General features: G+C 36.6%; 2 protein-coding genes across 2 annotated transcripts; both read right to left on the bottom strand.

Moving 5' to 3' along the window:
- Nucleotides 1-1841: 1841 nt before the first annotated feature.
- On the bottom strand, nt 1842-3256 carry ENH_00002970 (hypothetical protein, conserved; the record flags this gene model as incomplete). The annotated part of the gene is made up of 3 exons (XM_013578280.1): nt 1842-2780; nt 2934-3002; nt 3209-3256. The coding sequence occupies 3 exons, from the start codon at nt 3254-3256 to the stop codon at nt 1842-1844; spliced, it is 1056 nt and encodes a 351-aa protein (XP_013433734.1).
- A 1690-nt stretch (nt 3257-4946) lies between these two features.
- On the bottom strand, nt 4947-10644 carry ENH_00002960 (hypothetical protein, conserved; the record flags this gene model as incomplete). The annotated part of the gene is given in 4 exon segments (XM_013578279.1): nt 4947-5972; nt 6531-6881; nt 6886-6951; nt 10549-10644. Coding segments are annotated over 4 exon segments (1539 nt in total).
- Nucleotides 10645-11876: the final 1232 nt, after the last annotated feature.

The following is an 11876-nucleotide window of genomic DNA, read 5'->3' as shown; positions in this document are numbered from 1 at the left end:
CTTGAAAAACAATTTAAAATTGATTTATTAAAATGAATTTATTAATTTTAAACTTGAAAAACAATTTAAAATTGATTTATTAAACTGCAACAAAAAGAAATTAACTGACATCCACGAGAGTTTGTTTGGGAACTGGTTTGAGGACTTCTTGAATTTCCTGGACTTCTTCATATCTGTCGACAATTTTAATAATGGGGACTTCGACATATTTCGGAATATATTTCGTTTCAAAACGCGGAACATAAATAATGTTTTCTTTTATTTCTTCTTTCGGAACGACTTTCACCACTTCCACCACTTGCGGCACCTGTACGTACACCCCGGCGCAGTGCATGCAGCTGCGACACAAAAAGTGGAAAGCGGCATTTAATTCATTTCGGCGCCTTTTTCGTTTCTTTTTGTTTTATTTCTTCAAAATAATATTTAATTTCAAATTAATTTGCAATTCAAGCAAAAACAAACAACAAAAAACAACTTTTTCTCCTTTCTGATTTGCTTGCAGACACTGGAAAGCCCGCATTTCGAAAACAAATTAATTCTTTTGAACTTCAAAATGTTTATTTCTTTTCTTTTTGCTTCAAAACTTTCATTTCTTTTCTTTTGTTTTCTTTGATTTGTGTTTTAAATTCAGTTTTTATTTTTTCCTTTTTCGAGTTGCAGCAACGCGCTATAAAAAGAAACAAAGTCGTATTCCATTTGCATTTAAATTTAAATTTAAATTTGCATTTAAATTTAAATTTAAATTTAAATTTAAATGCAAATTCAAATACGGTTATTCTTATGCTTTTATATTTATATTTATATTTATATTTATATTTATATTTATATTTATATTTATATTTATATTTACATTTATATTTATATTTATATTTGTATTTATATTTATATTTATATTTATATTTATATTTATATTTATATTCATATTTATATTTATATGTATATTTATATTCATATTTATATTTGCATTGATACATTTGTATTTATATTTATAGTTTAATTTATTTACATTTTAATTAATTAATTAATTAATTAATTAATTAATTAATTAATTAGTTAATTAATTAATTATTTAATTAATTTGCAAATTATGTTTATATTTAATTGCGCGGACTTCCACAATGACGTCGCTGTAGAAGACTTCGGGGACTTCGACGAATTTTTGTTGGTTTTGGACAAACTCTAAATCGACGTATTTAATTCTTTGCTGCACTTTTGTTTTCGGAACAACAGTTTCAACAACTTCTTTTGCTGCTGCTGCTGCTGCTGCTGCTGCTGCTGCTGCTGCTGCTGCTGCTGCTTCCGCCCGCTGCCGGCTAAACATCGTCCGGCTTTCGTCCCGCACGGCTTAACGCACGCACCCACAAACCCTAAACCCTAAACCCTAAACCCTAAACCCCAAACCCTAAACCCTAAACCCTAAAACCGGCTGTTGCTGCATTTCGCGGATGAAAAGAGTAATTTAATCAAACAAATGCTTTATTTCCAAATGATATAAATCCGAAACTGAAAACAGAAATGGATTATAAATAAATAAAATGAAATAAAATGAAATAAAATGAATAAAATGAAATTAAATAAAATAAACTGAAATAAAATGAAATAAAATGAAATAATATAAAATATAAAATGAAATAAAATAAAATAAAATTAAATGAAACAAAATAAAATAAAATGAATAAAATGAAATAAAATGAAAAACTAAAATGAAATGAAATAAAATGAAATAAAATGAAATAAAATGAAATAAAATGAATAAAATGAATAAAATGAAACAAAATAAAAGAAAACAAAATAAATCAAAATGAACTGAAATATAATGAAATAAAATGAAACAAAGTGCATTAAAATGAAACAAAATGAATTAAAATGAAATAAAATGAATAAAATGAAATAAATAAATAAAATAAATAAAATGAAATAAATAAATAAATGAAATAAATAAAATGAAATAACAAACCCGAAACTTCTCCGAGGCCTCCGTACACCCGAGTTTGAACTGGCGGCAAACTGCGGTGTACATCCAGCCCAATGCTGCGCCCCACAACTGGCAGCAGCGAGTCGGGAGCAGCAGTTCTTTCGGGAAATTGCTGCTGCTGCTGCTGCTGCTGCTGCTGCTGCTGCTGCTGCTGCTGCTGCTGCTGCTGCTGCTGCTGAAACGTTCGCTGTTTCGGGGTGAAGGGCCTTTGCTCGTGCTGCTGCTGGGGCGGCGCTGCTGCTGCAGCAGTGGGCGTTGCTGCTGCAGCAGTGGGCGTGGCTGCTGCTGCTGCTGCAGCAGCAGCAGCAGCAGCAGCAGGAGGCTGGCTCCAGTAGCCCGTGTCTTCAAAGTAATTCGGAGGAATATATCTTTTAAATGGAACTTCTGGAGAAATTTGATTTATTTGAAAATGAGAAAAGTCCGAAAGTTCCGGAGGAGTGGAAGTGTCTGCGAAGGCGCTTGCGGTGTCTGGACAGGTGCTGTGGCGCGCGGGGGTGCAGCAGCAGCAGCTGCTGCTGCTGCTGCTGCTGCTGCTGCTGCTTTCTTGGCAGCAGTTGAAAAAAGAACTTTTCAGATTAAAAGAATTTACAGATTTCAAAAAAGAAGAAGCAGCACAAGGCCGAGACAGAGGACTCGAGCTGCGAGACATGCCAGCAGCAGCAGCAGCAGCAGAACTCCGCGCAGCAGCAGCAGCAGCAGCAGCAGAATTCCGCGCTGCAGCAGCAGCAGCAAAGCCTGCTGCTGCACCTGTTGTTTCTATCAGAAATGACCCGCCGTGCACAAGAGGCTCCCGCCGCGGGGCCCGCTGCAGCAAATATAAATTAATTAACTAATTAATTAATTTAATTAATTAAATTAATTAAATTAATTAAATTAATTAAATTAATTAATTAATTTAATTAATTAATTGTTAGTTAAATGCTTGATTAATTAATCAATTATTTGTTTATTTATTTACTTCTTGATGGACATTTACAGAAGGACTTCGCAGAGGGCTGGGGTCTCTTCTGGGGGGCCTTTCGGGCTCCTGCCGACGGATACAACAGCAGCAGCAGCAGCAGCAGCAGCAGCAGCAGCAGCAGCAGCAGCAGCAGCAGCGGCAGCAGCAGGAAGGTGTTTTGGGGTTTGGAGGGGAGGGGGCAGCGTGTACTTAATGGTTTTTGTGTTTAAATGACTCAAAATGGAATTTAATTTTAATTAAAAGTCTTTTTTGTTTTTAATTCGGAAGATCACCTGCTGCGCCGGCGGCAGCTGCGGAATTTCCGGAAGCTGCAGCCGCATTTTGAGGCTGGAGCTTCGCCAGAGAGGTCTGGGGGTCCTTTAAAAGGTTTTTTTTGTTTATTTTTGATTTTAATTTGCAAAAATAGTCAAAGAAATTCAAAAAAAGAGAAAATCGGGGCGAAATGGCGTTGTTTTCGGCGCTGCTGCTGCTGCTGCAGAGCAGCAGCGGTCCTGCTGCTGCAGCAGCCAGCAACGAAAGCAGCTGCTGCTGCCGGCTTTTGCTTCTTTAATTGGCTAAATTGAAAAGCAAAAACAATTTGGATTTCAAAGAAAGAAAAAGAAAAGAAAAGAAAAGAAAAGAAAAGCAGAAGCTGCTGCTTTCGGGGTCCGTCGGCTGCGGGGGGCGGCGGCGGCGGCTGGGGGCGCCGCAGCGCAAGTCCAGCAATTCAAATGCTGCAAATGCAGAATTAATCAAACAATTTAATAAAAGTAAACAAATTGAAAAGAATTAAACGCAAAAAGAAGAAAAATGAAAACAATTCGCCGCTGTTCAGCCCCGGCGCGGCGCAGCTGCAGCCGCCGCCCCTCACCACCTCCCCCCGGCTTTGAAGTGTCGATACACCCCAGACCCTCGTTTGGAAAAGCCCCTTTTCGTTTCTCTTTTCATTTCTTTTATTTTAATTTTAATTTCAAATTCAAATTCAAATTCAAATTGCAGTTCGCGCCACTCGCAGCTGCGCGGGGGGCTGGACCGCTGCGCCGCCAAGACCAAACCATTCAGCTTTCCTGTCTTGGCCTCAAAATCTGCAAACCAGCAATAATTGAATTACTTTTTTTCTTCTTTTCTTTTTTATTTTCAAATTTACTTTTCATTTTCAAATTTCATTTCGAATTATCCGAAAAATTCCGCCCAAGAGCACTCTGGGGCTCCGCAGCAGCAGACCGCAGCAGCAGCAGCTGCTGCTGCTGCTGCTGCTGCTGCTGCTGTGGTCCACTGCTGCAGCGCAGCAGAACCCAACAATGAAGTGATCTAACACCGCTTCTTTGCTCAGCAGCACTTTGAAAGTTTTAAAATTAAAAAGATTTAAAAACAATTTCCTTTTTTAAAGTTTTAAAATAAAAAAGATTTAAAAACAATTTCTTTTTTAATTTCAATTCTTTTCCGTTTCATCTATTTAACTTCCGCTTTCCACCGTTTCAAGAAATTCAACTTCGCGCGCGCAGCAGCTCTTTTTTTTTTTTTCTTTTTTGGCACTTTTCTCCACTTTTTGACTCCAATAAAGTCCCAAATTAATTCCAAACTTCCTCCACTTCATTTTCTTTTTAATTTCTTTTTATTTTCATCAAAATTTAATTTCAAATTCGAAATTCAACTTTTCGTCTTTTCCGTGCACAACCAGGTGTACGTACACCCCAGCAGCTTCCGGATCGCCATTCCGATTTGCGTTTTGGAATTTTCGGCTTTTTGAGTTTTCCAGAAAGTTCAAATAAATCTTTTTTGTTTTATTTAATTAATTTTAAAATAGTTTTTACTTTTTAATTCTTTTCTTTTTTATTTTCAAGTTTTTAAAGTTCGAGTTCGCGTTTCACCAAGACAAAAAGTTGAATGGCAGCAGCAAGCCTGAATAATGTTAAATGGCATTTAAACAAGAAAGAAATAAATAAATAAAAGTTTAAATAATAAATATAAATAAATATAAATAAATAATAAATAAATAATAAATAAATAATAAATGAATGGACAAATCCTTTAGCTTTTTGCTGCTGCTGCTGCTGCTTTTCTCGCCGCTTGCTGCGCCAAAATCCCCTTCGATAAAACCCGCGTCTTTGCTGCTTCTGCTGCTGCTTTATTATTTGCTGCTGCTGCTGCTGCTGCTGCTGCTTTGTTGCTGTCTGGCATTGTTGATTTCGTCTTTGGAGTGCCTGCTGCTGCTGCTGCTGCTGCTTTGCTCGGGCTTGCTGCTGCTGCTGGTGCTGCTGCTGCTCCCGGCTTTGCTGCTGCTGCTGCTGCTTTATTCTGGTTTATCGCTATTGCAGGAGGTGCTGCTGCTTTGCTCGGTTTTGCTGCTGCTGCTGCTGCTGCTGCTTTACTCTGACTTGGTGCTGCAGCTGCTGCTGTGTTGCTTGGCTTTGCTGCTGCTGCTGCTGCTTTGCTCTGGTTCAGTGCTGCTGCTGCTTTGCTCTGGTTCAGTGCTGCTGCTGCTTTGCTCTGGTTAAGTGCTGCTGCTGCTTTGCTTTGGTTTGCTGCTGCTGCTGCTGCTTTGCTCTGGTTAAGTGCTGCTCCCGGTGCTGCTGCTTTGCTCTGTTTTGCTGCTGCTGCATCTGCCGGCACTGCTGCTTTGCTTGCTTTGGTGGCTGCTGCTGCTGCTTCTTTTGCTGCTGCTGCTGCTTCTTCTGCTGCTGCTGCTGCTGCACTGGACTTGGCCGTGACGGTCCGCTTTAGAGTCTCTTTTGCTGCAGCACTTTCTGCATTTGCTTCTTTTTTTAAACTTAAACTTTTATTTATATTTATACTTTTTGCTTCTTTGCCCGGAGCAGCAGCAGCAGCAGCAGCAGCAGCAGCAGCAGCAGCACCTTGCTTCTTAGGTGGGGCGCTGGAGGCAGCAGCAAACTGCGAGGCCAAAATGCTGCTCTTCCCAGCTGCTGCTGCTGCTGCTGCTGGGTCCTTTGCTGCTGCTGCTGCTGGGTCTTTTGCTGCTGCTGCTGCTGCTGCTTTGCTTTGTTTTGCTGCTGCTGCTGCTGCTGGATCAGGCGGGGGGCCCGCCGCTGCCTTCGGCTGCAGCCAAACAGACAAATAAATAAAATAAATAAATAAAATAAATAAATAAAATAAATAAATAAAATAAATAAATGAATAAAATAAATAAAATAAATAAATAAATAAAATAATAAAGTAATAGATGAATTAGATAAAATAAAAAACGAATAATAAATAAAAAGAAAAAAGAAAAAAGGATTTAAAGGAAACTTGAATTCCACGAAGTCTATTTTGGTCCAAATCCAATTAAAAATAAATTCATTAAAATTAATTTTGAAATTTCTTTTTAATTTTAATTAATTAAAACAGCAGCAGCAGCAGCAGCAGAAGCAGCAGAGAGAGCTGCTGCTGCTGCTGCTGCTGCTGCTGAAAGGGCTCATTAGGAGCAGCAAAAGAAACGCAAAAGAAGCAAAAACAAACTTGAATGGAAAATAAATAAAAATAAAACAAAAAGAATCAAAAAAGGAGAAAAAGAGAAAAGAAAATAAATAAAAATAAAACAAAAAGAATTAAAAAAGGAGAAAAAGAGAAAAGAAAAACAACTACCTTGGCCTTGGTTCTGCTGCTGGGGGGCAGCAGCGCTGCTGTGTCCACCGGCGCCTTTTGCTGCTGCTGCTGCTGCTGCTGCTGCTGCTGCTGCTGCTCTGAAGATTTAATTGCATGCAACTCTATGTTTGGACTTGAAGTTGATTGGGCTTTTTGGGGAGCCAAAAGTTTTAAATAAATGGACTTGTGTTTTTCTGGCTGCGGCAGCAGCGCGAAGGAGTCGAGTGTACGTACACCCGGAGCCTTCGCTGCTGCTGCTGCTGCTGCTGCTGCTGCTGCTGCTGCTGCTGCTTCTTTTTTCCGCGCTTTGAACGGGTTCAGAAACTCGTACCAAGGGGTCTTTTGCTCTTTTGCTGCTGCTGCTGCTGCGGCCTTCTTCGACTCAGCAGCAGCAGCAGCAGCAGCAGCAGCAGCAGCAGCAGCAGGGCCGCCAGAAAAGTCGTACGACGCGCTGCAGCAAAACCAACAGACTGGCCCCACACTTTCTTTCTTTTTACTTTTTCATACCATTTAAATGCAAAATGTCATTTGTTTATTGTTAATTTAATTAATTAATTAATTAATTAATTAATTAATTAATTAACTATTTATTTTTTTATTTATTTATTTATTTAAATGCAAAACATATTTTATTTATTTACTTAAATGCAAATAAGTTTGCGAAAGTTCGTTTTAATTGAATAGTATTTAAAAAGAAAAAGGCTCAGAAGAACTCTTTAGGTGACAGAATAGAAAGTAGTTTTGCCTCATTTGTTTTATTATTTTGTCTATTTTATTCACTTTAATTGATTAATTAATTAATTAATTGATTAATTAATTAATTAATTAATTAATTAATTAATTTTATTTGTTTTATTTGTTTCATTTGTTTTATTTGTTTTATTTGTTTTATTTATTTTGTTTACTTCTTGTATTGTTTTGTTTTGTTTGTTTTGTTTGTTTTATTTCAAAAACAAAAAATATTTGAAGTCCACAAATGGAGAGGCCACGGCCAATTTCAAAAAAGAAATAAAGCCGAAAAGATAAAGCGGAAATATAATTAAATTACATTAAACCAACTAAACTAAATTTAATTAAATTAAATTAATTATATTAAATTGAATCGAATAAATTAATTAAATCAATCAAATCAATTTAATTAATTAAATTAATTAATTAAATTAATTAAATTAATTAATTAATCAAATTAATTAAATTAATTAAATTAATAAAGTTAATTAAATTAATTAAATTAATTAATTAAATTAATTAAATCAATTAAATTAATTAGTTAAATTAACTAAATTAATTAATTTAATTAATCAAATTGATTAATTCACCTCAAGACTTTCTCTGGAGTTAAGTCTGGGCCTTCGCCGCCGGAGAATCCTTTTAGGGTGAGGAAGACAGCGCCTGAAAGTAAATTTTAAATTGAAAAAATAAAAATAATTTAATGGCAATTAATGGCAGTTTAATGGCAGTTTAATGGCAGTCAATGGCAACTAAAGATTAATAAATGATTAATTTCGAATTTTGAATTATTTTTAATTATTTTTAATGTAAAAATTGAAAAAATAAAAAGAAAAGATAAAAGACAAATTAACGCGCAAGAGAAATAAAGGCGAAATAAGCAAAGAATATGCTGTGTACTAATTCGCAAATAATGAATAAATAAACAAACAAACAAATAAATAAATAAATAAATAAATAAACAAACAAATAAATAAATAAACAAACAAATAAATAAATAAATAAATAAATAAATAAATAAATAAATAAATAAATAGAAATCAGAATTATAAAAAGATGAATTGGTTTTGAAAAGAAAGAAATGGCACTCAAGATTCAAGAAGGTACAGCCGAGTTTGTGTTGGAATTTTTTCGAATTTTGTTCAATTTTTGCGAAAAAAAGTTTATTTTATTGAATTAAAAGCTCAATTATGATTTATTAATGGTTTATTTATCATTTATTTGTTATTTATTTGTCATTTATTTGTTTTTTGTTTGTTTTTTGTTTGTTTTTTGTTCTTTTTTTGTTTATTTTGAAATCCATTTCCACTTCTCACCAACCAGCGTCGGGTCCGCAACCGCCGCCACGCCCATCACCTCCTGCGGCACGTAAAGCGGCCAGGCGTTTATTTCCGACAACTGAAAAGAAAAAAAGAAAATAAAACAAAAATAAATAAATAAATAAATAAATAAATAAATAAATAAATAAATAAATAAATAAATAAACAATAAATACATAAAAGCAGCCAATGTTCGAAACGAATACGCCATTTCAGCCCTGTTCGCTGATAGCCCAAGTGTCTGCGGGCGTTTGGGCCAAAAAGAACAGCAAGCCCAAACCCTAAACCCTAAACCCTAAACCCTAAACCCTAAACCCTAAACCCTAAACCCTAAACCCTAAACCCCCCTAAACCCTAAACCCTAAACCCTAAACCCTAAACCCTAAAACCCTAAACCCTAAACCCTAAACCCTAAACCCTAAACCCTAAACCCTAAACCCTAAACCCTAAACCCTAAACCCTAAACCCTAAACCCTAAACCCTAAATCCTGTGTGCGCCGCTACAAGTCCGCATTTCTCGCGTTTGAAAGCAAATCTCTCCCCGTTGGCGCCTGCCGTTCCTGCGCGCCTGGGCTTCAGGGTTTAGGGTTTAGGGTTTAGGGTTTAGGGTTTAGGGTTTAGGGTTTAGGGTTTGAGTACTCTTTCTCGGGTTTGTTCAACATTAATGGGTTTTGTAATTCCCGCAACTCTGCGCATGAATTCGCCTTGTTGGGTTTTTTCGTTTTTTTTGCCCATCACCAAAACCACCGCAATCCGCAGCACCGGCGAAGAGGCGTCGAAGGGCAGCACGACCTGCGTTTTTCGCGGAATAAATGCAAAAATGAATTAAAAATTCGAAAGTATTTTCAAAATTGAATTTAATTTCCAAAAAGAAATCCAAAAAGCGAGAAAAAGAGCCTTCAAAACCGCAATTTCAAGTATTTTGCAAAACATCATCGCCAGCTCGCTCAGGAAACATTCACATTTCTGCATTTTTCCGCGAAACTTCGCAATTTTCATCAAATTAATGCAAAATTAATCCAAAATTTTAAAATAATTTCAAAAATTAAATCAAAATTCAAAAAAGAAATCAAAAAATCGAAAAAAAAGTCCTCAAAATGATAATTTCAAAGAGTTTCCTCTTCTCCATTTCACCCACAAATTGTAAAATAAAAAGTTTAAATATAAATTTGCAAATAAAAATAAATAATTATAAATCATAGTAACAACAATAAGGAATAAATAATAAAAGTCAATATATAAATGTATAACAGTGATAATAAATGAAAAAGAAATATTAAATTAAAAGAATATATAGAAGTAATTATATATCATAATAACAGTAATAAAGAGTAAATAATAAAAGGCAATATATAAATATATAATATAATGGTGATAAATGAAAAAGAAATAATAAATTAAAAATATATATATAAACAATTATAAATCATAATAGCAATAATAAAGAATAAATAATAAAAGTAAATATATAAATGTATAATAATGCTGATAAATGAAAAGAAATAATAAATTAAAAGATTAAAAAAAGAAATAATAAATTAAAGAATATATAATTAAAAATTATGATGAATATAATAAGAGGCAAATATGAAGAAAAGAATGAATTTTAATAATGAGATAAAAGCAGCAAAGTAAAACGAGAAATAAAAAATAAATAAATTAAAATGAAAATAAAAACAAAACAAACGAACACACTTAAGAGTTCAAATAGTAAAAAGAACAAAAGGAAATAAATAAAAAACAGAAATTCAAAAAAGAATAAAAACAGAAAACCAAAAATGCAGAAAAAGGAATTTCGCAAAAAGACGAAAAAGAGGAAAAAGGAGAAAATTGAAAAGACAAAAAAGACAATAAAAGCGAATTAAATCAAATTGCAACGAATTGAACGAAATTAAATGAAATTAGATGAATTAAATGAATTAAAATGAATTAAATGAATTAAAATAAATTAAAATGAATTAAAATAAATTGAAATAAATTGAAATAAATTAAACTCGGACTGTTCTTCTGAAGTTGCAGTTAATTCGGCTTTTGGGAAACTCCGAATCGTTTTGGGGTTTTGCAATTTCAGTTCGGTGCGAAGAAAGGAGAGACATCTGAAAAAAAAAAACAATTAAATCAAATTAAATTAATTAAAATAAATTAAATTAATTAAATAAATTAAATTAAATTAAATTAAATTAAATTGAATTAAATTAAATTAAATTAAATTAAATTAAATCTCTGAAATGCTTCAGTTGCGACTGTCAGCAAAAAAAAGCAACTCCAACGAGCAGCGAAACGCCAAAATAGCGTTTAGGGTTTAGGGTTTAGGGTTTAGGGTTTGGGGTTTAGGGTTTAGGGTTTGGGGCTCGCAGGTGCAGCTGCCGGCTCGCGGCTGAGGCGCACAGCCTAATAAAAACCAGCGTTTGAAGGCTCCGGGGAGCCCTAGGGCTTAGGGTTTAGGGTCTAGGGTTTAGGGTTTAGGGTTTAGGGTTTAGGGTTTAGGGTTTAGGGTTTAGGGTTTACGTAGTCGAGGTCTTCTCCGTCGTGGAAGGCGACGCAGTAAACCCTCGTTTTGACGACTCCGAGTTGAAAGGCGTGGGCGAATTTGTAGTAAAGTCTTTGAACTCTGGAAATTCGAATTGCTGCTTTAGTCCATTTTTTGATAATTTTGTGGCTTTCAGCAGCAGCAGCAGCAGCAGCAGCAGCAGCAGCAGGCGCAGCAGCAGCAGCAGCAAGCCCCAGCTCTTCGTTTGCTGCTACGGCGCAGCCGTCGCTCTCGGGGCCTTCGCCTTCTTTCTGCGGCCCCACAGGTTGAATTATTATGGATTGCTGCAGCTGCTTGCTGCTGTTGCTGCTGCTGCTGCTGCTGCTGCTGCGGCTCGCCTCCGACGTCGCCGGAGACGCCGGCGGCTCCTCTGCTGCTGCTGCCGGCTCTTCTGCTGCTGCTGCTGCTGGCTCTGCTGCTGCTGCTGCTGCTGGCTCTGCTGCTGCTTTGGCTTCCGCCTTCGGCTCCGGCTCCGGTGCTGCTGCTGCGGACTTTGCTGCTGCTGCTGGCTCTGCTGCTGCTGCTGCTGCTGCTGGCTCCTTCTGCTTGAGGGGGATAGAGACAGCAACCTTTTTCGGGGATTCTGGGGGGGGAGCAGCAGCAGCAACGGGAGCAGCAGGGGCAGCAGCAGGAGCAGCAGGAGCAGCAGCAGCAGGAGCAGCAGCAGCTGGTGTCTCGGAATGACTCACGGGATCCTTCTTAGGCTCTGGCGGCGGCTGCTGCTCTGCTGCTGCTGCTGCTGCTGCTTTTGGCTCCGGCGGCGGCGGCGGCGGCGGCGGGGGTGGAGGGGGACCGCCA

Source organism: Eimeria necatrix, genomic scaffold, assembly GCF_000499385.1.
Source record: "Eimeria necatrix Houghton genomic scaffold, Enh_scaff1090, whole genome shotgun sequence".
Taxonomy (NCBI): Eukaryota; Apicomplexa; class Conoidasida; order Eucoccidiorida; family Eimeriidae; genus Eimeria; species Eimeria necatrix.
This window is presented reverse-complemented; position numbering and strand designations above follow the sequence as displayed.